This window comes from Dicentrarchus labrax, unplaced genomic scaffold (genome assembly GCF_905237075.1).
Source record: "Dicentrarchus labrax unplaced genomic scaffold, dlabrax2021, whole genome shotgun sequence".
In the NCBI taxonomy this organism is placed as follows: Eukaryota; Metazoa; Chordata; class Actinopteri; family Moronidae; genus Dicentrarchus; species Dicentrarchus labrax.
The window spans coordinates 3,352,796-3,380,521 of NW_026136719.1; the positions used below are offsets into that span (position 1 = coordinate 3,352,796).

Sequence of the window (27,726 nt, forward strand, 5' to 3'; positions counted from 1 at the left end):
CAAATAGATTCATCTTTATTTATTGATCAATAAAGTAAAAAATAATCTAGAATATAAATAATTAAACAGTGAAATATATAATATATAAAACACAAACAGGCGAACAATGAATAATATAGTCAGTAATGATATTTAATATTCAGCGTATGTTTCAGAAATATATAATATATAAATATAAACAGTGTATAATATATTCAGCACATGGTGACATTAGTATTCAGTGATTAATGGAAACTGTATTATAACTTATAGGAAACAAGAAAATCAATTAAATACACCCTTCTAGAGTAGTTTTATTTTGAAAATCCTATCCTTTTGTCCCTGCTGTAGTCACCCTCAGTAAACTGCTGCTGTTAGTCGGTGCTGTGGCCACATGAGGGCGCTGGAGGGACGCGATAAACTCACCTGTCTTATTACTGGACTCTGGATCTGATTGGTCCTCGTGCGTAAAACACTCCCCCCTTTATATTTTGGTAAGTTGTGGCACAGCAGATAGTCTCGTGCAGCCTTCACACTGACTGGAAGTTGTGTTCAATGGGAAACTCTCGCTCTGTTCTCCGCTGTGCGTAAAACCTCTCCACATGATGTCCAGCAGCGTTTTGGTGAAACCCCTGGAGGACCTGAGCCTGGATTCGGGCTATGTGGCCGGGGACCCCTGTCCGTCCCTCAGCCTGTCCTCCTCCGACAGGTCTCAGCCGCACACCAGCACCCCTCACCGGGGCACCTGGCGGCGGCACACCGGCTCTCTGTGCAGCAGGAACGGCAGCTGGGACACGGTGAGCACGCTGCCGGAGGACGCGGCGGACATCCTGGCCAAGTGCCCCTCCCTCCCGGACCTGGAGGACTACCCCTGGACCGAGCAGGAGCTGCGGGAAGTCGTGCGTAAAGTGTCCGGTTCGGATGCGTCGTTCACCGGAGAGGCCGTGCAGCGGCTGTGCGCTCTGCTCCGGAGAGCTTTGGTGCGCATCTCCCGGGAGGCGCAGCGGCTGAGCGAGCTCCACGGGCGGTGCACGCGCCTGGAGGTGCAGAGCGCGGCGAGGCTCGTGCTGAGCTGGGGTCTGGCCGAGCAGTGCGTCTCCTCCGCGGTGAGGGCGGTGTCCCTGCACTGCATGAGCTCCGGGGACACCGCGCGCCAGCGGAGCAAGTCGGCGCGCTGCGGGCTCACGCTCTCCGTGGGCCGCTTCTTCCGGTGGATGGTGGAGACACGCGTGTCGGTGCGCGTGCACGAGTACGCCGCAGTGTGTCTGACGGCGTGCGTGGAGAGTCTGGTGGAGGAGTTGGTCGGACGCGCGCTGCAGGCGGTGAGGCTGACCGAGGAGGAGGAGGAGCAGCGGGGCGGACGGCGCACCGGCTGCCCGGTGACCGCGGAGCTGCTGGAGGGAACCGTGAACAACGACGCGGAGCTGTGGGGACTCCTGCAGACCTGTGAACACCTCATCTGTGGTAAAAATGCCAATGGTGAGTTCAAGTACCTCAGGAGTTATTTTTACCTCATAAAATCACTTTTTAACAAAGTAAAACTTAAAATAAGAAAAAAAAACCACTGGTTGTCAAACTAATAATAGTATTACTAATAACAGGACAGATTGTGAGTTATTATTCAGAAATATCTGTTATTCTGTTTACAGCTTGAGTTTGAGATTTATATCATTTTAAATTAAATATAATTAATAATTTTAACACATCATATAAAGAATCTGCCTCCTGATTCTGGGAAATTAAAGTTATATTTTCTTAATTTTGTCTCATTTAATTAGTTAAAAGTTAGTTATAGCCTTATATTTTCTATATTCTCTCTTATTTTGTAGAAAAATGTACATGATTTTACAACTTCCAGGTAAATTAAACATTGTGTCGCCTGCTGAGTAACTTTATTCTGATGTAGTTTGATTTGATTTCAGTATATTTGTTTTTTATCTTTCTTTTTTTACCTGTAGACATAATGTAATGTTGACTTCCAGAGGAAAAATAACATTAGATGTAAAAACACACTGACATTGTGTGAAACGTCACATGTTCACCAGTGAAAACATTCACAGCCTGTCACACAAACACACGTTTCTGTGTTCACGTGTGACAGGAGAAACTTTTTGTTGCTGTTCCTCAACTACGACTTCTTTCCTCTTTATTCTCCTGTCAGATAATATTATATAATATATGATATTATAATATATAATAAGATAATAATAACTGATGTTGGAGAGAAAAGTCTGAAACATGAAACTTGTCTCTGCTGCTGTGCACAGAAACACTCAAACAACTTCCTTTTAAATATAAAATCAATAATAATATAAATCATCATACAACAACTACATGAGGCTCTACCAGTGCACCAGGGGCTTATGGGATATATCTTTATACAGCACCGCTTCCCAACATTTAATATCATTAGTCAGCTGACTCAGTGACATATTTTATGGATGTTTCATATTATTAACAGTGAACTCAGTAACTGCAGGAAGTTTGTGTAAAACCAGAGATTTGGATGAATTGTAATCAGATTATTTCCTGTTTATGGAACTTTTTCTAAAATTCTCTGTTTGTATTTGAATTATTATCATTTCTAGCAATCATACAGACTTAATAGGTCTTTTGTACACTTGGCCGTTGTTCTATTAGACAGTTTACATTTACTTTCCTTCACAGAAGTTAACATTGTTGAGTCTCATCTGTCTGTCTCATGTTCCTCTGTCAGGATAAAGTGAAAGTTTCAGCAAATATTCCAGAAGTAATTCTTCTAGAAGTTTCCTCCTGCAGCAGCAGACTGAGCTGAGCTCTGGAGGGAAACGCTGGGTGGTGTCACGGAGCAGAAGAGTTAAATTGCTCAGAGAGATAACAGTAATAGATTACTTAAGAAGTCTACCAACACCATGGGGAGCGCGATGGGAAAAACCCCTCAGACAGGAAACGGGCATTTTGGGTAATAACAGACGTGGAAGTGAAAGATCATCTCTGATAAACGTCTGCGGTCGGACGCTCACACACGGTGTGTTTAATGTGTGTGTGTTTAATGTGTGTGTTTAATGTGTGTTCTTATAATAATCTGGGTGTTTAATTCTTTAATTTACAAACTGTAGAGAAGACGGGAAATACTCTTTAATTCTGCTGCGTCTCCTGAGATTTAATCAGTAAATTAACAAACATTTGTGAGCAACTCAGATTCATTTTACCAACCAGAAGGTTGACGGTTCGATTCCCCGGCTCCTGGAGCAATTTACTGAACCCTGCGAGTGGTCTGACGACTGTACTACTGTATAAGCTGGATGTGTATTCGTAGTTCTCATTATTCTTGTTTTTATGTAAAAGCTTCATTTATAACTCAGATTCAAAGTTAATTTCTGACCTTAAACAGTCGACAAAAAGCTTTTTTAATTGTTCCACTTTTATTATTTACTTTGATTTCTTTACGTCCTTCTTCTGTAGTTCCTGATCTTTGTTATCGATTAATCAGCAGGGTAATAAACACAAACGTAGAAAGAAAAGTTACCTTTTGTAAATCTCTACTCTTTATATCTTTATATCACATAATCTTCATCAGCAGAGTTTTACCATCAGTATCAAAAATATGAATTCTGCTTATCAGCTTGATTCTCTGACGATACCCTTATTGAATCCAAATGATGGTTTGGAAGCAGGTTTTCGATTCCCGTCCCTACAGGAAGATCAAGTGATATGATTGAAAGCTCCGGGAAGTTAAATGGACCTTTTAATTATCTGGACAAATACATCCAAATATCTCATAAAGCAGAAACAGAGAAGCTGCTTGAGAGTCAAATCCTCACATCAGTGACTGAACATGACGGCAGCATGTTTCTCGCCCCCCCCAGCCACAGTGCATGCTGGGATACGGCCTTCAAACCCCATGAGAGTGAACAGGAAGAAGCGGGTAACCTAAATGAGTGAGTGTTGTTAGCCTCTGACCCACACTGACGACACAAAGGAGCCTCTCTTCCCCGCTCAGGTTGAACAAACAGCCGCTGTGGTTCCAACGCCACGCACGCCACTGCTGCCTCACTCGGGCTGTAATGAGGACGCCGTCCGAGGCTCAAACTGCTCCGCCTGATCCGACGGTAGAAGTAAATCCTGGCAGTGAAATGTGAGAAAAGGAGCTTCCAGCCTGTTTGCAGGGATCCTGCTGAGAGGATCCAGAAACAGCTTGTAATGTCATCATGAGATCGCTGCAGTCGGCAGGTTCATGTGTCCACGAGCAGATCAGATTCAATCCTTTTATTTCTCCTGCTTTTATACGTCTGTAGATCTGCTCACATTGAACATGGACGCTATTAAACATTATATTGTCCAACATGTGACTGTTTGATGAATCGTTTTATATAAAATGTAAATCTCTGAACCAACCGGCTGATTTGGCCTCTGGCGGTCGATGATGTCTGGATAACAGATATCAGGGCCGAGACTTCCCCTCCAGTCCGATTAGGAACATTTCAGCTGATCTCTATCAACAGATTTTAAAAGAAGGTAAATCCTCGTCAGACGATCGGTCAAAACAACTCAGACTAACAGTAAAAACAGCCCATATACAATTCTTAAAACTAGGATAAAAATCAAACCACTGAAGGTCTGTGATGGACCTTAAAACTGGAAAATGTAAGCAAGTTGTTTTTATTACAAACAATGAAAACTGAGTTATTTAAGATTCTTAAAATAAGTATTTTGGTCACTTTATTGAGCTGAATCTGTCATCTTCCCCGTTGGTCTCTCTATTAGTTTAATTCTAGGACGACATTGATGTTGACAATCTGATTCTACATTCAAAGTGGCTGATTTTCTCCAGTTGAAAAACTGGAACTAAAGAATATTTGGTAGTTTTGAGTTGGTGCCAGATAATCATCTCTGTGGTTAAGAGCTACGAGTCGGGTTAAAGACTTTTAACATCAACTAAAACTGAACGTCTCCCAAATGTGTTTTGGAGCTGGAAGCTGCAGGTTGAACATAATTAATCAGAGTTTTTGAATACAACTACAAATACTGCATTATAAACCTCACTGAGGTAAAGTATTATAGTAACATTTACTTAAAGAAGTAAAATGTTCCCTGTCAGTGTCTCACTATTAAATATATGATGGTTTTAGATGAATATTACTGCTGTTTATGTACTATATGTTCTGTTTGGTAGTCTCCAGTCCTGCAGTACGGATTGATGAGGACAAAAACTTGATCTTTTTGTTTGATAATAATCCAGTTTTGAGTCCTAAAGAGTTCCACAAACTTTAACCTTAATAAGGAATTATGAGGTTGATGGTTTTGGTCTGTCAGCTTTGCGTTGATCCTTGGACTGAAGCAGCTCAGGATGAAGAGGAAGTGGAGAGAAACAGCTGGAGAAAGTGTCTGATATTGAGCCGGATTACAGAGCGAGGAGGATGAAGTTACCTCCAGCTGGCCTTCGTGCAAAACTATAAAACAGAAGGAAGAAGAAGAAAGTGGTTTTCAAGGCCCGGCTGCAGTGTTTCCTCCCGCTGATCCAACCAAAGATTGAGCCATTTAATGCTGAAACTCCTGAATGATTCATTAGAGGCTGACGACTTTACACGCCTCTGTAATTAAATGCCAGGAGGGGACGTGGCAGACGCCTTCAGGAGGCCCGTGGGTACGTTTTAACAAAATGTTGTCGCTCTGTTGTTGACGGCTCCTCCTCGCCGCTGAGTAAAGCCTTTGTGTCAACTGTGCGAGAGCCTGAGCCAGCAGCGTCCATCCGCACTGGCTCCAGACGCACCGCCCGCAGGTTTTAACCGGATTACGCTGCCAAAACAAAGTCTTCCCGCCAATTCTGCCTCAGCGACTGACGTGACTCTGAGTTCAGTCTCTCCTGCGGGACTCGAAGCTCAGAAAAAATCTTTTGTTTTGAGTTCCTGCGCAAGATAAAAGCTTTTCTGAATTCTGCTGCTTTAGATTCTTCGCGAGTGTTTAGGTCACGTTCTTCGTAGATCGGAGGTGGTGTTGTTGTAACCTGATGATCCCTCTGAACTTCCACTTCATTTCACTTCATTCAGTCGGCCTGAAATCCTGTGAACTGTCTGTGAGAGGACGGTTGTGTTTTTATTCCAGTCAGTCAGTTGTAGCATCTGAATCTGTGTTGGTTGGTTTAACTTCTGTTTATATCTCAGTGCACTGTTCTCACGTGCTTTTATATATCGGTTTTACTTGATGTGACAGTCTTTTTAAAACAGACATAAGTCAACAACTGTTGGGCCAATCGTCACTCAACTGACAGGTTATTTCCACATTAGTACCTTAAACATACTCTGAAAGTGCGACTCAATTCGACCACTAGTGGGCATGCAAATAAAATGGAAGTGACAAAAAATCAGTCTGCAATCAGAAATTGTTTGCAGGAGGTTTAAGAAAATACCTTAAAATATCACATATTCATATTTTGTTTTATGGTATTCTATCGAGATTAAAGACAAATTATTAAACAGAAATCTACTAAATATATCTTCTCTAATATTATTACAGAATGGTTTTTTATTTCCTTTTCTTTGAAGAAGTGAAAGTCGTTCAGCCTTTATTACAATTCATGTTTCATCTCACAGATTTTAATATTTCTGTTCTGATAAATGTTTATATTCTGATCTTTGTACTACGGCAGTTTTCCTAAAATTAGATTGAAAGAAATTGAATATATCACAATATACTGAATTGTACCTTCTGTATTGGGATACTTATTGTATCGTCAGATACACATACCTCACTAGAACCCCAGAATCAATCAATCAATCAATCAATCAATCAATCAATCAGACTTTATTTGTATTTTTCATATATAGCATTTTTCATATGTGTAAGAACAATTTAACTCAAAGTGTTTCATAAAAGATGAAAACTAAGAGTAAGAAAAGAATGCTGAGCTCTTCAGAGATCTGGACTCTGCTGAGGTGGTCCTGACCTCCTGCACACACACACACACACACACACACACACACACACACACACACACACACACACACACACACACCTTCACTCTCTGTGCTCCTTTTGTCTGAAGCGAACACTGCAGCATTATAGCACGCAGCAGAAAGAGCTGTTGTTTCCAGCTACAAACTGTTTTCATTCAGCCACACGTACACGAGGAGCGTCCCAGGAAATGACTTAATGATCCTGGACGTGTGTGTGTGTGTGTGTGTGTGTGTGTGTGTGTGTGTGTTGGAGGGGGGTCAGGACTACACAGGTAGGGATCAGAAAACAGTGCTTTGTCCACTGCAGACTGGTCTCCTGTTGTGTACTCATGAATAGATGCTTGTTCGCCCTCAGTCTGTAAACACGGCGCCGTAATCGGCTCCAATTATCCGCCACACTCGCTGCTTTCTTCCACTCTCAGAAAAAGACGAGGAGCGTTTTCTGTTCAGTAACCGGTCTCATGACTCGTCCCAGAGGTGTCGGACCTGGGGGGTCAAGGTCAGGACCCCATGTAGGCCAGTCAAGACCTTTCACAGAGTTTCTTTATGGAGCTGCTCTGTGTGTACGGAGGCTTCGTCTCGCGGAACAAGACAAGGTTCTTGTCTTTCGTCTGTATTGTGGATATTTTTATTCTCTCAGTGAAGCTGCTGAATATACAATTTGAACAAACTCCTGTTGCTCCTCCTGTTTGTCTTACCAATGAACTCTGACCCTGTGGACAAATTCTCAATTTGTTGACTCCATGGCTGCGTTTCATTAGTCGTTCAACACGCCCTTGTTCACTTGCCCTTGGCACTTGCCCTCGGGGGAACCCCGCCGCTATCATAAGTGTCGTTCCAATTGTCTGGAAAACTGAAGTGAACTTGGTGAGATGGACCCTCGGAGGGCCGAGGGAGCGAATGAACAACGATGGTCACTCCGAGGTGGATATCACCCACAATGCATTGCAGTTTACGTCATTGCTGCTATAACGCTGAGTAAGGACAAGTGCGTTTCATTTAAAATTAAAAGATCGTGCAGAAATGTAATTGTTGCGATCAACTTTGATCACAACGTCCTGCAGGGACTCTCTATTTCAGTGGTTCTCAACATGGGGGTCGGCCAATATCTCAGCATTTTGTTCATTTCTGTGAAGGAAACAAAATGAATTAATTTAGAAAATGGACAATTCAGACAAAATTGTGTAAAAAGTTTCTAAAAATATCAGTAAAACTAATCTCTGATCAATAATGACAGGAAATAATCTGCTCAAAATCCATCCAGATCTCTTGTTTTACACAAACTTCCTGCAGTTTTTATCAGGACATTTCTGTGTTCGCTGGTTTAAAGATTAAAGAAAACATCCACAGAAAGTTTCTTCTGCATCAAGACGACAAAGAAAAGTGACACAGAGCTGAAAACTGTCCCTGTGGCCAGTGTGTCGTCTCTTGCTGCTGCCTGACGACGATGATGATGATGATGATAATGATGATGATGATGATAGTGATGATGATGATGATGATGATGATGGTGTTTCTCTCCACATAATCACTGTGAGTGTTTGAGGTCGACTCCCAGCAGCTGGCTGTGTATCTGCTGCAGTTCGTCCTCAGTGAGTCGTCCTCACTGTTTCCATTGTGTGGAAGAGCAGGAGTCAGCAAATACCCGATGCAACACAAAGAATGGGGGTCCCATCTGTGTGTGTGTGTGTATGTGTGTGTGTGTGTGTGTGTTTATCATGCAGAAAACATGGAGGAAGATTTTGTCTTTGTGGTTTGATCTGTGAGGAAAGAATCCGCTGCGTTCAGTGTGATTTGTTTTTTAGATTCTCCTGGAAATATTTTAAACTTCAAACACTTGGAGAACAACAGATTCCAGTTCTTCAGGAGAATAATAACCTAAACTGATAATAAATTAAGTCCATAAGACTGTGTGGTATCAGCCAGAGGAGCTCCCCCTGCTAGCCGTTAGACAGAATGCAGCTTTAGGACACTTCTGTCTGTTATATACACAGATCAGCCACATACAGTCTCATACACTGTGTGTTCTTTCTATCTGAACCAGCATTAAAGGCATACTATGCAGTTTTCCGGTTTTGTCAAACAGCTACCCCTAGAGTCGCTGCGGAGTACTTGTATTTAATGTAAACTGTCGTAAATACCACTCACCAGAGCCGTCTCTATATACGGCTCTGCGTCTCTGCACTCACAGCCTGATCCCTTCCCCCCTGTATACCGGTACATGTTCAGTACGATGGAAGCGTCGGACATCGAACAGGCAAAGATAGACTGCAGATGTATGTGACGTCGCGCCGTAAAGCAATTTGTGACTCTCGCGAGATTTGGCGGGACGCCACCTTTCAGACTTGCATTGCTGGTTCTGCCAACAGCGTCCCTCTCCTGCTTTGCTATTGGGATGATTCGCTATACTATGAGTTTGTTTACCATCGAAATGACTTCGAAGCTGCATAGTGTGGAATGCAAATCTTGCATAGTGTGGATTTAACTGTTTCAGCAGTTTGAGCTACAGTAGCTCGTCTGTTGGATCCAGCCTTCACTCCCCACGTGCATCAATGAGCCTCAACCCTGATCCTGTCTCTGGTTCTTTTCCTTCCTTGGACCACTTTTGATAGGTACTGACCTCTGCAGATCGGGAACACCGGCTGATAGCTGATTGGTGTAGATTAGAGTTTCTGAAATAGTCTGCCCAGATGATTGGTAGACGCCAAGATCTCAGATAGACTGGTATGATGAGAGACCGAAGATGTCTAGGCTTGTCAGGCTTGTTGGTCAGAAGGTAATGGGACATAATTCTGGTTCCATTATCTGTATTCTATCTGTTGGTCAACATTGTGCAACATTTCATTCACACAGGTGTGAAAATTAGCAAAAAACTCTACAGTGCAGATGTTCCATCACGTCTACTTTACACGCAGAAGCTCTTGGGTTCAATCCCCAGTGGAACCACGATCATATCCCTTTCCATGTGACTGCAGTCAACAATGATGTTTGTACAGACACAGATCAAAACGCTTGCAGACTAAACTGATGTTTTAGGTTTGTTCAGAACCACATTTACACCCAGAACAGATGTGATATCTGTTAAAAGATGACTAATCTTTTAACAGATATCACTGCTAGCACCTCCAAATCCTGAACTCATCAATTGACATCTTATAATGAAATCTGAATTTTTGGTTCCACTGGGGATTGAACCTAAGAACTTAAGCATATAAAGCAGATGTGATTACCACTACACAGTGTTAATTTCGTTGACGAAGACTATGACAAAAAATATTCCTCAACAAACCTTTTTCACGGACGAAAACTAAATAAAAACTAAATAGAAAGTCAGATATGATGACGAAGAGTGTGACGAAATATAACACTTAAGTCAGTGAATAAAAATGAGATGAAAATGTTAGGGAGGGACAAATGGAGAAGAGATCCAATCAGAACTACTGTTCTTGTGGGACAAGTTGGGAAGAAATCCAATCAGAGCGAATCTTTGAGGGTAGGTTGATCTATGCAGAAGCAGCAGAGCCATTTTAAAAAGCCGCGGCAAATGCAGGCGCAACAGCTAAACGAGTTTGCAGAACTTCGCACAGTTTCAAGGACGTTTTCACAGCAGTTAGGTTGTTTACATTATATTTAGTTGTGTTTAGTTGCACAGTCTTAGTTACACAGCTTTGGATGATTTCAGTTGACTTCGTTGTTAGCAACACGCTAACGTTTTGCAGTGCACCCAGTCCGAGGGCAATGCATGGCTCATGAACAACAGAAATGTCAGAGCTAGGTCTAGGACGAAAACGAAGAATTAACATCTGGTCACACTTCACATATGACAACAAGGACAACAAGACCGTTTGTAAACCGTGTGGAGCAAAAATCGCTGGGAAAAACACCGCCAACTGGAAGTGACATTTACAGACGACTCATCCAGAAATACATGCAAAGGTTAGTATACACACTAACATTATTTTATCAGATAAACCCCCGTGATTTAGTCGACTAAAATCTGCTAATATTTGGTCTACTAAAACTAGACTAAGACTAAAAGATATCAGATGACTAAAATATGACTAAAACTAAATGGTGTGTTATTCAAAAGACTAAGACTAAATCAGAATTTGCTGTCAAAATCAACACTGCCATTACACTCTCCAATGTTTCACCGTAGATGTTGGTAAGGCTTGTTCAAGTATTTCGGCTACAGATATGTTTTGGTCGGGATTTCTTTGATTGTGGAGTAATTCTGAATTTGTTGACTCCACAATTCACAACAGTCAGAAAGTACTGGGACATAATTCTGGTTCCACTGGGGATTGAACCCAGGACCTTCTGCGTGTAAAGCAGACGTGATGACCACTACACTATGGAACCTCTGTGCAATCACTATTTCGGTCATCTCCAATTTAATTTAATATTATGGATAAGTGAATCTGATTAAATACAAACTGATGAACACTTCCCAACATTTTCACACCTGTGTGAATTAAATGTTGCACAACGTTGACCAACAGATCGAGGCCTATTCCAAGACTACAGATCTAGATTCTATAATCCTGATGTTGTGCTATCTGCATCAGAATGATCATATCTGAAATATACTAATTCTGATGTCGAGCAAAGGTTTTGAAATACTCGGCCAAGTTGATTAGTAGACAGGGAGATGTCAGATAGTCGGGTATTGTGAGAGGGGTAATACTGAGGGTGTGTTGGTAAGGCCTTCTTCAAGTATTTTGGCTACAGATATGTTTAGATCAGGTTTTGTTTGAATGACCAAAGTCAAGACATCAAATGGGTTCCATAGTGTAGTGGTCATCACGTCTGCTTTACACGCAGAAGGTCCTGGGTTCAATCCCCAGTGGAACCAGAACTTTGACTTAATGTTTCAATTTAAAGTAGAGTCAACACGAGCAAATGTCTGTGTTGTGGTGTCACTTCGTAAGCAGAAACTAAACTGTGTTCACAACGAAATTCGTGGTTAAAGATTGTGTGGTCACAGAGTCTCTGATTATGGAACAATTCTTTACTTTACAATTTACATCTTCCTGATGGTAATAGGACATAAGTGTGGTTCCGCTGGGGATTGAACCCAGGACCTTCTGAATGTAAAGCAGACGTGATGCCCACACTAGGGAAGTCCTGTGATACGAGGTATTTGCTAATCAACTACTAAAAAGTCTTAATTTATCTGCTGTGTTAACAAATACAGATGCAATGCACTATGGAACCTCTGGAAGGGCAATTCCTCCAATCTACTATGTGGCATTGAATACAGTTTAGTTTGCGCTTGCAGAGTGTGACGATTAGTGGAAGTTTGTTTTTTAATCTCCAATCAACTTTTCAGCAGACTAATCTTTTAACAGATATCACTGCTAGCACCTCCAAATCCTGAACTCTTCAACTGACATCTTATAATGAAATCTGAAGTTTTGGTTCCTCTGGGAATTGAACCTAGGAACTTTTGCATATAAAGCAGATGTGATTACCACTACACTCTCCAATGTTTCACCGTAGATGTTGGTAAGCCTTGTTCGAGTATTTCGGCTACAGATATGTTTTGTTCGGGGTTTCTTTGATTGTGGAATAATTCTGAATTTGTTGACTCCACAGTTCACAACAGTCAGAAGGTAACGGGACATAATTGTGGTTCCACTGGGGATTGAACCCAGGACCTTCTGCGTGTAAAGCAGACGTGATGACCACTACACTATGGAACCTCTGTGGAATCACTATTTTGGTCATTTGCAATTTTTTAAAACAATAATATGGATAAGTGAATCTGATTAAATACAAACTGATTAACACTTCCCAACATTTTCACACCTGTGTGAATTAAATGTTGCACACATTGAGCAACAGATCGAGGCCTATTCCAAGACTGCAGATCTAGATTCTATAATCCTGATGTTGTGCTATCTGCATCAGAATGATCATATCTGAAATATACTAATTCTGATGTCGATCAAAGGTTTTGAAATACTCGGCCAAGTTGATTAGTAGACAGGGAGATGTCAGATAGTCGGGTATTGTGAGAGGGGTAATACTGAGGGTGTGTTGGTAAGGCCTTCTTCAAGTATTTTGGCTACAGATATGTTTAGATCAGGTTTTGTTTCAATGACCAAAGTCAAGACATCAAAGGGGTTCCATAGTGTAGTGGTCATCACGTCTGCTTTACACGCAGAAGGTCCTGGGTTCAATCCCCAGTGGAACCAGTATTTTGACTTGATGTTTAGATTTGAAGTGGAATCAGCACAAGTGAACTTCTGTGTTCACAACCACATTCGTGACTTAATGAGATTAAAGATTGTGGGGTCACAGAGTCTCAGGAACAATTCTACATTCGTCTGTCTGATGGCAATGGGACATAATTCTGGTTCCACTGGGGATTGAACCCACAATCTTCCGCGTATAAAGCTAGCCTAACCACTGTGAGTTTTTTTTAGCCCACGATCCAATCAGAGTCATTTAGATGTTGTAAATGTTAAAATAGCCATTATAGTTGTCAGGATAGAAACAGTTCTCAAAATTAACGTTATTGGACAAATCTTATATAAATCTTAAGTGATTGTGTTTGTTTTTGGAGACTTTTCTTCCTGTAACAAGGTCAACAGATCCCAGATCATAAGGACAATGACCTTTATCCTGTAACCTTTTTATTTCCTTTTCTTTACAATATCAAACATTTCATCCTAGCTCATCGTAGAGCCTGTCAGAGCCCCCGGAGAGGCCATAAAGAGCCGAATGTCAGCCTGCTGACAGCAGCTTAAAGAACTGGAATCATTTGATTGATTTGAGGTTTGTGTGTTTTTAGGCGAGCTGTCTCTGCCGGCCCACGTCAGCCCGTACACGAAGGTTCCCGAGGCCTCGATGGAGAGCCGGGAGGACGCCTACATCCAGCTGGAGCTGCGGACGCTGGAGCAGTCTCTGCTCGCCACCGGTGTGGGCAGCATCGCCGAGCTCAGTGAGTGTGTGTGTTTGTTTAACCTGTGTCGGGCTCCTGGGACAGATCGTTAGACGACGCTGGCTCCCCCGTCGCTTACATAACAACCGGTGGCTTGTATCCAGAAAACAAGGGCACCCTCACACCCTCCAGGCCACCGTAGCTCATTATGGAGAGAAAACAGCAGGACTCTCTGTGTGTGGAGCTTTATGGAGCACGAAGCACTTAAACGCACCGTGTTGTGTTTATGTCACTGTAGATTCAAGTGTTATTGTTGTTTCAGCTTTCACATTTCTCCCTCAGTTACATTTATTATTGCTGTTTAACCACTGATTCACAGCCTTTTTCCTTCAGGGACCCTTTTTCTTTCATTAATAAACAGTGACATATTTTATGGATATTTCATATTATATTCAAAACTGTACAATGAACCAAACAGTGAGCTCAGTAACTGCAGGAAGTTTGTGTAAAACCAGAGATTTGGAAGAATTTCAGAGATTATATTTTTAGTAACTTTTTAGACAATTCTCTGTCTGTATTATGTATTTTAATTATTGTTAACAATCATACAGACTTAATAGGCTTCCTTTTTCCATAAACAATGTCACAGTTTACTAAATGATAGAAAAAGGGTCCCTAATTTTTTTTATTTTGCTTAAACTTAAGCAAAGTAAAACTCACCAAAAGCGTCTTTGTTAGTCTTTCCAACAATTCAATTCAATTCAATTCAATTCAATTTTATTTGTATAGCGCCAATTCCTAACAGAAGTTATCTCAGGACACTTTTCAAATAGAGCAGGTCTAGACTGAACTCTTTAAATCATTACATTTTAAAACACATTTAAAACATAATCACCAACTCTGGTTTTGGTCCATATAAACCTTTAATTTACGTTAGATCTAAGTTAGATGAGAAAATAACCGAAGACTTCTTCATAATTAAACTTTTTCTTTGTTCCTGATGAATTGAATTGTTCATGAATGATTACAGTTTATGTTTATTACAACAATGATTACTATGTTTGTAATATTCTGCGTACATTCTGGCTTATTTTTATAATATTTAATTAGGTAAAAGTAGTTGTGTTATATTTGTTAATGAATCCATTTATTCTACACTCATACATTTACAACCTATAAACATTGTTTTTAAATCAAAGTGACCACTGGGGGTCGCCAAAGCTTCACAGTACATAGTCTCCACAGTCAGTATGTCAGCCAGTAGGTTGTTTCTGTGGAGAGAAAACTACAGTAAATTATTATGTTTAAAGTTTAGATTATTATTAAATATGTAAACTCTGAAGAGTTGAACAGAAGTTATATTCAGTCTCTGATAAACAGCCTCGTCCTGCATCAGGAAACAACCACAGAGCCAGACGATGAGAGGAAACACATGAACTGTTGCATTGTGGGTCGTAATGATGGTTCTCGTGTCCCTGCAGGTGATCTGGTGTCTCGAGCGATGCACCACATGCAGCGTCTGCGCAGCTCGAGCGTGTCCGTAGGCGCCGCTCGCTCAGCCAATCAGCCGTCAGTATCCTGGGCTCCGGACGCCCTCCGGACGCTGTACTACTTCCTGTCCAGCCAACAGATGGAGTCACTGGAAAACCCAAACCTGGAGCCTCCGACCACGACCCTGAACAGAGAGAGGTGTGTGTGTGTGTGTGTGTGTGTGTGTGTGTGAACTGTATTGATCCGTCATCACTAATCATTAAATTAATCACTTCATTCTGACGTTATGACTGCTTTAACTGGAAAATGATTTACATAAAAATAATAAATTACACATTTACACATAACAGCTAAAAATCTGAATTAAAGGTTCACTTACTAACTTAAGTCTCACAGTCTGATCCACCAATGAAGACTGCTGAAAGAAAAATCCTAATAAATCTAATTAAATACATAAAATAATAATAAAACTAAATAAATAAAAATAAAATCCTCATAAATCTAATTAAATATATAAAAAAATAGATTTAAAGAGACAGAAACACATAAAATAGAAAAGAAACATGAAAACAATAAAATAAATGATGCCAATAAAACTGAAGAGGTTTAAAGTTTACATTTAAAGACACTTTGCTCTCAGATCTGAATTTAAAATAAATAAATACTAACATAATCAACCACATTGACTCTGACAGCATCTCAACCTTCCTCCAGGCCGTTCCTGCTCCTCCCTCCTCTCATGGAGTGGATCAGAGTCGCTGTGGTGCACGCCGAACATCGCCGCAGCCTGTTGGTGGACAGTGACGACATCAGACAGACGGCCAGGCAGCTCCTCCCAGGTCTGGACTGCGAGCCCAGACAGCTGAAGTGAGCATCGCAGTTACAGGCCGCCGCCGCCGCCGCCGCCGCCGCCACCGCCACCGCCACCAGTGGAGGAGAAACCTCCGGTTCTTACTCTGTGTGTCTCTGCAGGTCTGAGAGCTGTTTCCAGTCCTTCAGATGTTTGGATGCAGAAGCTGCTGCTGACAAGTTCCAGCTGGATTTGGGCTTCAGGATGCTCTCGTGTGGCCGAGCGGATCTGGTACTTCAGGCCGCACGGCTTCTGGGAGCCGAGGGGCTGAACACTGCGGACGACCAGGTTAGTACGATTAGTATTAGATAACACTAATAGTAATAGATTACACTGTAGTTTTCATTCTATCCAACTAACATCTGCACTTTAAAACACTTTAACTCCCACTCTTTACACTAGATGTCGCACTAGAGCACCAGCACCTCAGACCTCAGTGCTACAACCCACCAGATCACCAACTCTGGTTTGGTGGAAATAAATCCTAAATTCACCAACGTAGATGATAAAAACAGAAGAAAAGAATAACAATAAAAAGAATATCTGTTAGCTGATATATTCATGTTTATAATCTCATATATAACCTTTAACAACAATCTAATCTATTGATTCCCTGTGTGTTCCTGCAGGGAATGACTCCTCTGATGTACGCCGCAGCAGCAGGAGACGAAGCTCTGGTGCAGATGCTTGTAGAGGCCGGAGCTCACCTGGACCTGCAGGTAAAAACATAACTGCTGACTCAGTGAAATCCCAGCTGGTTCGTGTCTTTGAGATGACTGAGTGTGTGTGTGTGTATGTGTGTGTGTGTATGTTGTTCAGGTCCCAGGCTGCTCTAGCAGACACCCGTCGGTTCACCCCGGCAGTCGGCGCTGGGTGGCTCTGACGTTCGCCGTGCTGCACAGTCACCTGTCTGTGGCTCAGGTGAGGGCTGAACAGGGTCCACTTGAGTGTTTATGGGACGATAATAAACTAGTTTGACCTGGTTTCAGCAGCACCTGTATTTCTTTTTTAAATAAAGTCTGTAATGCTGCACTCTGTCTTTTAAGAGCAACTCAACCGCAGTTTAACCTCCGCTGTTGTAGAAGTGAACTCCAGGTGTGTCAGTACACTGTGATGTCACTGTTGGGCGTGGTCACAGACGTTAAACCAGCGCAGGTGTGAAGTTACTAACCGTGTCGTCTCCTCGTGCCGACAGCTGCTGTTGGAGGCCGGAGCGGACGTGGAGGGAGGAGCCCTGCTGGACGGGCAGGAAAGCTCCGCCGAGACGCCGCTGCAGCTCGCCGCCGCTGCAGGTCTCAGTGACGAGATTACTAATTAATCAGGAACTTAATCCAAGTATCATTACTTTCTGTTACTTTTGGATTACCTCAACACCAAATATGTAAATAAAGACTAGAAAAAAGGAATCTTAAGTGTATTCTATAAAACAACAAAACAGTGTGAAAAGCAAATGGAAACGGAAACAATTTAAAATTTAATTTTAAAATTTTTAGCATTGAAAATGTATGTATTTTAAAATTGTAATTCTGCTATATGTACCTGAAAGACATAATTTAAGAGTGATTTGCATTAGTAAACAGTGCAGGCACATGTTCAGGTAGATGACCTCTCTCTCCTTCCAGGTTACTACGAGATGGTGAGCTTGCTGCTCGCTCATGGAGCCGATCCTCTGCTCAGAGTGCATCATGGGAACTCACTGATGTCGCCGCTGTATGAGGACATGAACTGCTTCAGTTACGCTGCAGCACACGGACACAGGTGAGACATTTATCAAAGTGTTTCACATAAAACCATCAATAAAAGCAAAGATAAGGGCAGATTATAAACAGAGAAGATAAAGACACAATTTACGGTTTGAAATCTTTCTTCAGTTAACATAAATTAGGGTAGGGAAGAAGTGATACACAAACTCTCTCTTCTCTGTTCATATTTGTTCTTATTTTCTTATTATCTGTTGATTTCTGGGATTCAAATGTTTCAAATTTGAGGAACATTTAAAAAAAATGTGAATATCATATAAAAAGATTAGATTATATCAGAGTTCCCAATCACCCTTGAAAACCTGGAAATTCAGAGACTAGTTTTTCAGTCATGGAAAGACCTGGAAATTGATTAAAATGACCAAATATCCTGGAAATAATCTGTGTTGTTGTGGATTTTGTGGTATTGTATCCCCTCACTCAACCTTGGTGTGTATTTAGTTTGAAACTCGACAGCTGGTTGGATGAACTGTATTTACCTGAGTTTACCAGATGTAAAGATTGCTGTGGTTCATAAATACAAACACAGTGATGTTAATTGTACCTGCAACGAACACTTTAACTTTCAAGAAAATAAATTTTCTGTAAAACAAAATTAACTCTATTACTACTTCTGTTTGAACTGTTAATTATGGACTGTGGAGAAATTATTGGAGATTTCCTTGCCTTTCTTATTTCACTGCTGTAATAATAGTCATACGATATTAATCAGTGAACGCAGGTGCACACCTAAAAATCTCAGACTCCATCAGGTGAATTCCCAGAAAATATATCAGTTCTTGGTATTCAACCCGAACGCGTGTGATCTCACTCGTCCTCTCTCCTCCTGCAGGAACGTCCTGAGGAGGCTGCTGCTGCAACCTCAGCACAGGAAGGAGGACATCCTCTCTCTGGAGGAGATCCTGGCTGAAGGAGTCGAGGAGGAGGAGGAGGAGGAGGCAAAAACTGCAGACTCCCCGAGCCCTGTTCCCAGACTGTGTAAGGCCAGGATGAAAGCCCTGCAGCAGGCCGCCTACTACAGCGCCGAGCACGGTTACCTGGACGTTACCATGGAGCTAAGAGAGATAGGTAAGCTCAAACTGTCTCTTCTGTTACCTGTGTGTGTGTGTGTAGATCATCTGTACTTTTATTGATATTAAATTATATATATACAGTACAGACCTTTACAGATTTTTTAAAAAGTGAAACACTGAAAACTGCTCCTGAAAAACAACAACTGAAGGAACAAACTAAACTCAGCTGCTCACAGCTCGTTATTGTCTATGAAATGAACCTGTATGAGCTGCTGTTGTGTGCCTCTGAACAGCAGTATTGTACTGAATGCCACTGATCACTGTGGATAGCAGAATAAACTGAGATGTTTCACAGCAGAACCTGTTTCTGTGTCCAGGTGTTCCCTGGAGGCTCCACATCTGGCTGCAGTCTCTCCACAGAGCTCAGCAGCTGTGTCGGGACAAAGTCATCGTCTCCCTCCTCACAGAGTTCCCCTCCATCAGGACAGAGGACTACGGCCCCGAGCTGCTCTCCACAGGCGTACCACTCATGTTTAGCATGCTGGAGACCAGCAAGGTAACGGCTGAACGCCTGTTTCAATCCATCCTGAAAAGCAGAATTTTAACATTTACACCTTCAACCTACAACAGGGAGTTTAATCTGAAGTTTGGAGTGTTTGCTGAATCTCACGTGGAACTTGTACAAGCCACCATATGAAAAAAAGTAAGAGAAAGTTAAGATAAGAATATGATAACGAAACGAGGCGGTAGAAACACCACTACTTCTGTCCACAGGGGGCGCCAGAATCAACACAAAATGAGAGTTTCTCACAGGAGTTTTAATGATTGTTCACTACAAACACAGTCATTGCTCTCTGCCTTCGTCCAGTGACTCAAACTACTGAAAGGAGTCAAACACAAGTTTTTAGCCTAGCTTAGCAAAGACACTTAAATAAAAAACAGCTAGCAAAAGTAGCTAGCAGTCACTAGTGATTGTTTAGGGCAAAATAACTTCCTCTAAACATCATCAGTTTCACTTTCACAATAAAGGAAATACACATTGTTCTGCACAGTTTATGCCTCAGAAATTCTGTTTCAGGTTTCTGTCCCGTCAGAGGGTTTGAGAAGTTATTTAACGCAACCTCCCTGCAGTCTGAGCTTCCTGTCTTCTTCCTCTGCAGGACTACGTGGTAACCAAGCGTCTGGCGTCTGTGTTTGCTCACTGCTACGGCCCCTCTCCCTTCCCGCCCGTCCCTCCAATGGACGTCACTCTGTCCACACAGCTCGGTAACTCATCCACCGTCACGTGAACAGACTATTGATCGATCGGGTGAACATCAGAAGGATTACATAATGTCTCTGTCCTCAGATATTCACTTCCTGAACAACCAGGAGATGTCAGATGTGACGTTCCTGGTGGACGGACGTCCGTTCTTCGCTCACCGGGTGCTGCTGATGTCGGCTTCTGAACGGTCTGATCTCTTCTCTGACTCATTAAACACTTAAATCTAAAACTAAACCTGTTTGAACTAGTCAGACTTTATTGTTACTTGTAAATATTTTCATGCTTAGATGAACACCTTGTTGCTGCTGTAACAAAACAAATAAATACATTTAGAAATCTAGTTGTAAACTATGTACTTTATACAGAAACTGAGGGGAAACGTAAAGAAAATGTAGACAAAATAAATGTAGCTAATTGTCAAAATAAAAGTCATGTTTGTTTGCATCAGGTTTCGACGGATTCTCTGCGATTCCCCCGACGGCATCATCCACATCAGTCACATGACCTACAGCACGTTCCAGGTAGGAGACACATTTACCTTACACCTGAGTGTGTTAATGTGAGTGTATTAATGTGTGTTAATGTGAGTGTATTAATGTGTGTGTATTAATGTGTGTTAATGTGTGTGTGTTAACGTGTGTTAATGTGCGTGCATTAATGTGTGTTAATGTGAGTGTGTTAACGTGTGTTAATGTGAGTGTGTTAATGTGAGTGTGTTAACGTGTGTTAATGTGAGTGTATTAATGTGTGTTAATGTGAGTGTGTTAATGTGTGTTAATGTGTGTGTGTTAACGTGTGTTAATGTGCGTGTGTTAATGTGTGTTAATGTGTGTGTGTTAACGTGTGTTAATGTGAGTGTATTAATGTGTGTTAATGTGAGTGCGTTAATGTGTGTTAATGTTAGTGTGTTAATGTGTGTGTGTGTGTTAACGTGTGTTAATGTGAGTGTATTAATGTGTGTTAATGTGTGTTAATGTGAGTGTATTAATGTGTGTTAATGTGTTTGTTAATGTGAGTGTGTTAATGTGTGTTAATGTGAGTGTATTAATGTGTGTTAATGTGTGTGTGTTAATGTGAGTGTATTAATGTGTGTTAATGTGTTTGTTAATGTGAGTGTATTATGTGAGTGTATTAATGTGTGTTAATGTGTGTGTTAATATGAGTGTGTTAATGTGAGTGTATTAATGTGAGTGTGTTAATGTGAGTGTATTAATGTGTGTGTATTAATGTGTGTTAATGTGTGTGTGTTAACGTGTGTTAATGTGCGTGCATTAATGTGTGTTAATGTGAGTGTGTTAATGTGAGTGTGTTAACTTGTGTTAATGTTAGTGTATTAATGTGTGTTAATGTGAGTGTGTTAATGTGTGTTAATGTGAGTGTGTTAATGTGTGTGTATTAATGTGTGTTAATGTGTGTGTGTTAACGTGTGTTAATGTGCGTGCATTAATGTGTGTTAATGTGAGTGTGTTAACGTGTGTTAATGTTAGTGTATTAATGTGTGTTAATGTGAGTGTGTTAATGTGAGTGTGTTAATGTGTGTTAATGTTAGTGTATTAATGTGTGTTAATGTGAGTGTGTTAATGTGAGCGTGTTAATGTGTGTTAATGTTAGTGTATTAATGTGTGTTAATGTTAGTGTATTAATGTGTGTTAATGTGAGTGTGTTAATGTGAGTGTGTTAATGTGTGTTAATGTTAGTGTATTAATGTGTGTTAATGTGAGTGTGTTAATGTGTGTTAATGTGTGTGTGTTAACGTGTGTTAATGTGCGTGTGTTAATGTGTGTTAATGTGAGTGTGTTAATGTGTGTGTGTTAATGTGAGTGTATTAATGTGTGTTAATGTGAGTGCGTTAATGTGTGTTAATGTTAGTGTGTTAATGTGTGTGTGTTAACGTGTGTTAATGTGAGTGTATTAATGTGTGTTAATGTGAGTGTGTTAATGTGTGTTAATGTGAGTGTATTAATGTGTGTTAATGTGTGTGTGTTAATGTGAGTGTATTAATGTGTGTTAATGTGTGTGTTAATGTGAGTGTATTAATGTGTGTTAATGTGTGTGTGTTAATGTGAGTGTATTAATGTGTGTTAATGTGTTTGTTAATGTGAGTGTATTAATGTGAGTGTATTAATGTGTGTTAATGTGAGTGTTAATGTGAGTGTATTAATGTGTGTGTTAATATGAGTGTGTTAATGTGAGTGTATTAATGTGAGTTTGTTAATGTGAGTGTATTAATGTGTGTGTTAATATCAGTGTGTTAATGTGAGTGTATTAATGTGTGTTAATGTGTGTGTGTTAATGTGAGTGTATTAATGTGTGTTAATGTGTTTGTTAATGTGAGTGTATTAATGTGAGTGTATTAATGTGTGTTAATGTGAGTGTGTTAATGTGAGTGTATTAATGTGTGTGTTAATATCAGTGTGTTAATGTGAGTGTATTAATGTGTGTGTTAATATGATTGTGTTAATGTGAGTGTATTAATGTGTGTATTAATGTGTGTTAATGTGAGTGTATTAATGTGTGTGTGTTAATGTGAGTGTATCAATGTGTGTGTTAATATGATTGTGTTAATGTGAGTGTATTAATGTGCATGTGTTAATGTGAGTGTGTTAATGTGTATTATTGTGAGTGTTTTAATGTGTGTTAATGTGAGTGTATTAATGTGGGTGTGTTAATGTGTGTATTAATGTGTGTGTGAATATGAGTGTATTAATGTGTGTTAATGTGAGTGTGTTAATGTGAGTGTATTAATGTGTGTGTTAATATCAGTGTGTTAATGTGAGTGTATTAATGTGTGTGTGTTAATCTGAGTTTATTAATGTGTGTGTTAATATGATTGTGTTAATGTGAGTGTATTAATGTGCATGTGTTAATGTGAGTGTGTTAATGTGTATTATTGTGAGTGTTTTAATGTGTGTTAATGTGAGTGTATTAATGTGAGTGTATTAATGTGTGTAAATGTGTGTGTTAATGTGAGTGTATTAATGTGTGTAATGTGAGTGTATTAATGTGTGTGTGTTAATGTGAGTGTATTAATGTGTGTGTTAATATGATTGTGTTAATGTGAGTGTATTAATGTGCATGTGTTAATGTGAGTGTGTTAATGTGTATTATTGTGAGTGTTTTAATGTGTGTTAATGTGAGTGTATTAATGTGGGTGTGTTAATGTGTGTTAATGTGAGTGTATTAATGTGTGTGTGAATATGAGTGTATTAATGTGTGTTAATGTGAGTGTGTTAATGTGTGTATTAATGTGAGTGTTAATATGAGTGTATTAATGTGTGTTAATGTGAGTATGTTAATGTGAGTGTATTAATGTGTGATAATGTGAGTGTATTAATGTGTGTTAATGTGAGTGTATTAATGTGTGTTAATGTGAGTGTGTCAATGTGAGTGTATTAATGTGAGTGTATTAATGTGTGTTAATGTGAGTGTGTTAATGTGAGTGTATTAATTTGAGTGTATTAATGTGTGTTAATGTGAGCGTATTAATGTGTGTTAATGTGAGTGTGTTAATGTGAGTGTATTAATGTGTGTGTATTAATGTGTGTGTGTGTTAACGTGTGTTAATGTAAGTGTGTTAATGTGTGTGTATTAATGTGTGTGTGTCAACGTGTGTTAATGTGTGTGTATTAATGTGTGTTAATGTGTGTGTGTTAATGTGAGTGTATTAATGTGTGTTAATGTGAGTGTATTAATGTGTGTGTATTAATGTGTGTTAATGTGTGTGTGTTAATGTGAGTGTATTGATGTGTGTTAATGTGTGTGTGTTAATGTGAGTGTATTAATGTGTGTTAATGTGAGTGTATTAATGTGAGTGTATTAATGTGTGTTAATGTGAGTGTATTAATGTGAGTTAATGTGAGTGTTAATGTGAGTGTATTAATGTGTGTGTTAATATGAGTGTATTAATGTGTGTTAATGTGAGTGTATTAATGTGTGTTAATGTGAGTGTGTTAATGTGAGTGTATTAATGTGAGTGTGTTAATGTGAGTGTTAATGTGTTTTAATGTGTGTGTGTTAATGTGAGTGTGTTGAGGTGTGTGTTAATATGAGTGTATTAATGTGTGTGTTAATATGAGTTTGTTAATGTGAGTGTATTAATGTGTGTGTGTTAATGATGTGTTTCTATGTAGATGATGATGAAGTCTTTGTACTGTGGAGGAACTGAAGGACTGATTGTCTCACACTCTGAAGCCTTGAAGGTAAAATCACTCATCTGTTCACCTGCTGTAGTTTTATCTCACTGGGTTTGTTTCTACATTGAAGATACATATTTGCATTAATTGTTAAACTCCAGTGTCTGAAATAAACTGCAGTTTACCTCAAGAATAAGTTGAAATGGTGCTGATTGTTTTAAAAGATATACTCCTCTGTCCCACTGCTACAAAAGCCAAAATAATTATAATCTGTTTCGCAAAAGTATGTTTTCATTCTTTTACCTGAACGGACATATATCTGTGGACAGAATATTTAACGATATATTTCTATGGTTGGGTATCGTCTGGGTTTTCACAGATACCAGTGCTAAAACGATACTTTTAAAACGGTGCCAGTGCCTAATTAAAAGGCAAATTTGAACTGTATTCTTAACATATTAAAGCTGCAAGCAGCGATGAACAGGCCATTGCAGTCCATGCACATGTGCCAGTGTATCACGAGTACACCACATCATGCAAACCTTTAGCTAAAATTCACAAGTTGTTCGTCAGAGTTTGCTAGCTGGTTTATCTAATTAGCAAGCCAGCTAATCTATGTCAATTTTAAACCTGCTACATTTAAAAAGCTAAAGTTAGTAAAACACAAACCAACTAGCTAGCTAATTTACAGCAAATTACATTAATCTGCTTGGAAGAACTGATGTGTTTTTCAGGCAAAAAAATTTCCACATTAAAATCCTTTAAAAGTCATCTACTCCCTCGACCTCATTAAAAATGAAAGAATCTATGAAATATGCAAATGCAAAGTTTTCCTGCTGGTTACAAGATGTCTCCTCCTCATTGTTAAGTCCATTCTCAGTGGATCTCATTGTAGAAGTTGCATATTGGACCTGTAAGGGACTTTAATTGTGTTTGTGTTTTTGTAGCTGCTGCCAGTGGCCACTTTCTTCCAGCTCAGGGGTCTGCAGAGGTGCTGTGAGACGAAGCTGTCGCAAAGTCTGACTGTGAATTCTGTCGTCAACATCTACCAGGCTGCAAAGGTACAACAACACAAAGAGAGGGAACTAAAACAACACAGAGAGGGAACTGAAAGAACACAGAGAGAGAGAGGGAACTAAAACAACAAAGACAGGGAACTAAAACAACAGTGAGAGAGAGAGGGAACTGAAACAACTCACAGAGAGAGGGAACTAAAACAACACACAGGGAACTAAAACAACAGTGGGAGAGAGAGGGAACTGAAACACACAGAGAGAGGGAACTAAAACAACAAAGACAAGGAACTAAAACAACAGTGAGAGAGAGAGGGAACTGAAACAACACACAGAGAGAGGGAACTAAAACAACACACAGGGAACTAAAACAACAGTGGGAGAGAGAGGGAACTGAAACACACAGAGAGAGGGAACTGAAACACACAGAGAGAGGGAACTAAAACAACACACAGGGAACTAAAACAACAGTGAGAGAGAGAGGGAACTGAAACAACACACAGAGGGAACTGAAAGAACACACAGAGAGTGGGAACTGAAACAACAGAGAGAGAGAGAGAGCTCATCACAGAGATTAAACTTGTTTTTTATCTGCAGCTTCATGGAGGAGCCGAACTCTGCAGATTTTGTGAAGGATTCTTCCTGCAGAACATGGATCGGCTCCTGGACCGGGAGGACTTCCACCGCCTGCTGCTGGGTGGTGTCGGTCAGGAGCTGCTCTGCCCGGAGGTGGGCCCCCAGGACCAGGATTCACCGGGTCTCCTGAGGGTTTTGGAGGCCACATTAATACACAGACTTTACACCCTCCACTCTGCATGTCGAGAGTAGAAACAACCCGGACTGTGTATTTACACTGGTATGTGTGTTTGGGAAACGTAGCCATATACTGTGTTTGTTAGTCACGTTAGAGTAGGAGATTAAACAGACGATGTTTGCTGTATTTATTAATCTTGACACAAGCGGATATTTCTGCAACCGGGGAGAGGATCCAAATATAGAAAATGAATCGCAGTTTTGATAATTCATCAAGTGAAATAAAAACTATACTTTTGTCACGTTGAGAATCTTCCTGTCACCATATATCATGTAAATGTTTGTGGACCAGACGTCCTGAAATATTCGGGATAGTCCCAAATTATGAGCAGTTACAAACAGGGGAACAAAAAAACAGAAAAGGGGTTGTTCTTTAGTTTTTTGTTTCACCATTTATAAATGTTAGTCAGGAAACAGCTTGTGCCCCAATTTTGGTTTTCTCATTTCAAAACAAAAACTCACTGACTCTAGATTAGACCTTTCACGTTTTTCTACAATTTCATTGCCACCATTGTTTTTCCTACACACTTTGCAGCCCGTTATCATTCCCAGGTCATCCAATACAGACGCAAGCGGTATTCAGTTAGTTGCAATCTGCAACTTGATGCCACAAAATCTTACAAACTGGCCATTTAACTTTAACAAGCTAAAACAAACTCAACTGCACTGAACTATGGCGCTGCTGGACTGTCATGAATGATTATTAATAAAACGGAGATAAGAGCAACCAGCTGCTACTCAAATGAGAGAACCCTTAAATTACATTACAATTAGTCTACATAAATTATTACAATTGTTTGTTTGAATTTGTGCTAATATTGTGATCAAATGTCACTTATGTAGGCTCTAATTTCTGCTTTTAGTTGTTCAAAAAATTACTCATAAAACACAGCTTTCTAACTGTTAAAGTTTTAGATTCAATGTCAGACTCTGATTGTCTGCGTTGTAAACACAGAGTGGAGCTTTTACAGTCACTAGAAGCACCTTCATGGCCGTTTGTAAAGGTTTCTGTGTTGTACCTGTGTTGTAGCTAAGCTAACCTCTGTGTTGACTTGTCATTCGACCTGTTTTAAGAAGAGTGCAGCCGCCACTGTGGGAAGAATTAATGATAAAAATATCTTTTAAAATGAGTTTGTTAGCTCCTACAGCTGAATGATAATGTTAACTGCTGAAAAGACGTTTAAATGACTGTAACATACCTCAGTCACCTGTGCGTTAATGGTTCGTAAGTCAACCATGACACATATAACTCGCCCAGCTGCCCTGTCCCCAGATCTTATCTGGTTACCTCAATTTTCAGATTATTCACTGTTGGTCGGACAAATGAAGAAACGCAATCATTTCATTAGTTTATAATTTTATGATTTCTTTATTAATCACTGGTTTGACTGATTGTTGTTGTTTGTCAGTGTTTCCCTTGTGTCAGGACTTCTCTAAAGACAAGAAGAAAACTACCTCAGGACAAAATATTTAAACATGAGACTTATTAAAGCTCCTTCCTAAAATGTGTATTTATTGCATATCAGGTATGTATAACCAGTAAAGAGCCCCATTAAAGCTGCAGTAGTGCAATAGTTCTTTTCCAT

The 27,726-nt window shown here is 40.2% G+C and overlaps 1 protein-coding gene and 4 non-coding genes across 5 annotated transcripts; 3 read left to right on the forward strand and 2 right to left on the reverse strand.

The window, feature by feature from the left end:
* Nucleotides 1-209: 209 nt before the first annotated feature.
* Nucleotides 210-27,725, forward strand: LOC127351323 (ankyrin repeat and BTB/POZ domain-containing protein 2-like). Its single transcript, XM_051378762.1, has 17 exons — nucleotides 210-1,458; nucleotides 13,714-13,863; nucleotides 15,285-15,492; nucleotides 16,009-16,161; nucleotides 16,267-16,432; nucleotides 16,774-16,863; nucleotides 16,964-17,065; nucleotides 17,340-17,436; nucleotides 17,767-17,902; nucleotides 18,737-18,972; nucleotides 19,295-19,473; nucleotides 20,078-20,183; nucleotides 20,266-20,368; nucleotides 20,630-20,702; nucleotides 24,312-24,380; nucleotides 25,262-25,375; nucleotides 25,925-27,725. Exons 1-17 carry the CDS (start codon nucleotides 582-584, stop codon nucleotides 26,153-26,155), a joined length of 3,090 nt encoding a protein of 1,029 aa, XP_051234722.1. The 5' UTR covers nucleotides 210-581; the 3' UTR covers nucleotides 26,156-27,725.
* On the reverse strand, nucleotides 11,204-11,276 carry trnav-uac (transfer RNA valine (anticodon UAC)). The gene has a single exon. It is a non-coding gene; the product is annotated as a tRNA-Val (tRNA).
* On the forward strand, nucleotides 11,697-11,769 carry trnav-uac (transfer RNA valine (anticodon UAC)). The gene has a single exon. It is a non-coding gene; the product is annotated as a tRNA-Val (tRNA).
* Nucleotides 12,547-12,619, reverse strand: trnav-uac (transfer RNA valine (anticodon UAC)). Its single transcript has one exon. It is a non-coding gene; the product is annotated as a tRNA-Val (tRNA).
* trnav-uac (transfer RNA valine (anticodon UAC)) lies at nucleotides 13,042-13,114 on the forward strand. Its single transcript has one exon. It is a non-coding gene; the product is annotated as a tRNA-Val (tRNA).
* Nucleotide 27,726: the final 1 nt, after the last annotated feature.

What these genes read in the sequence shown, in the direction of transcription:
- LOC127351323 (XM_051378762.1), top strand. Translation starts at nt 582, where the DNA reads ATGATGTCCAGCAGCGTTTTGGTGAAACCCCTGGAGGACCTGAGCCTG. An exon ending in CATGGAGCTAAGAGAGATAG is followed by an intron (nt 18,973 to 19,294) that starts GTAAGCTCAAAC and finishes TTCTGTGTCCAG; the next exon opens with GTGTTCCCTGGAGGCTCCAC. An exon ending in CACTCTGTCCACACAGCTCG is followed by an intron (nt 20,184 to 20,265) that starts GTAACTCATCCA and finishes CTCTGTCCTCAG; the next exon opens with ATATTCACTTCCTGAACAAC.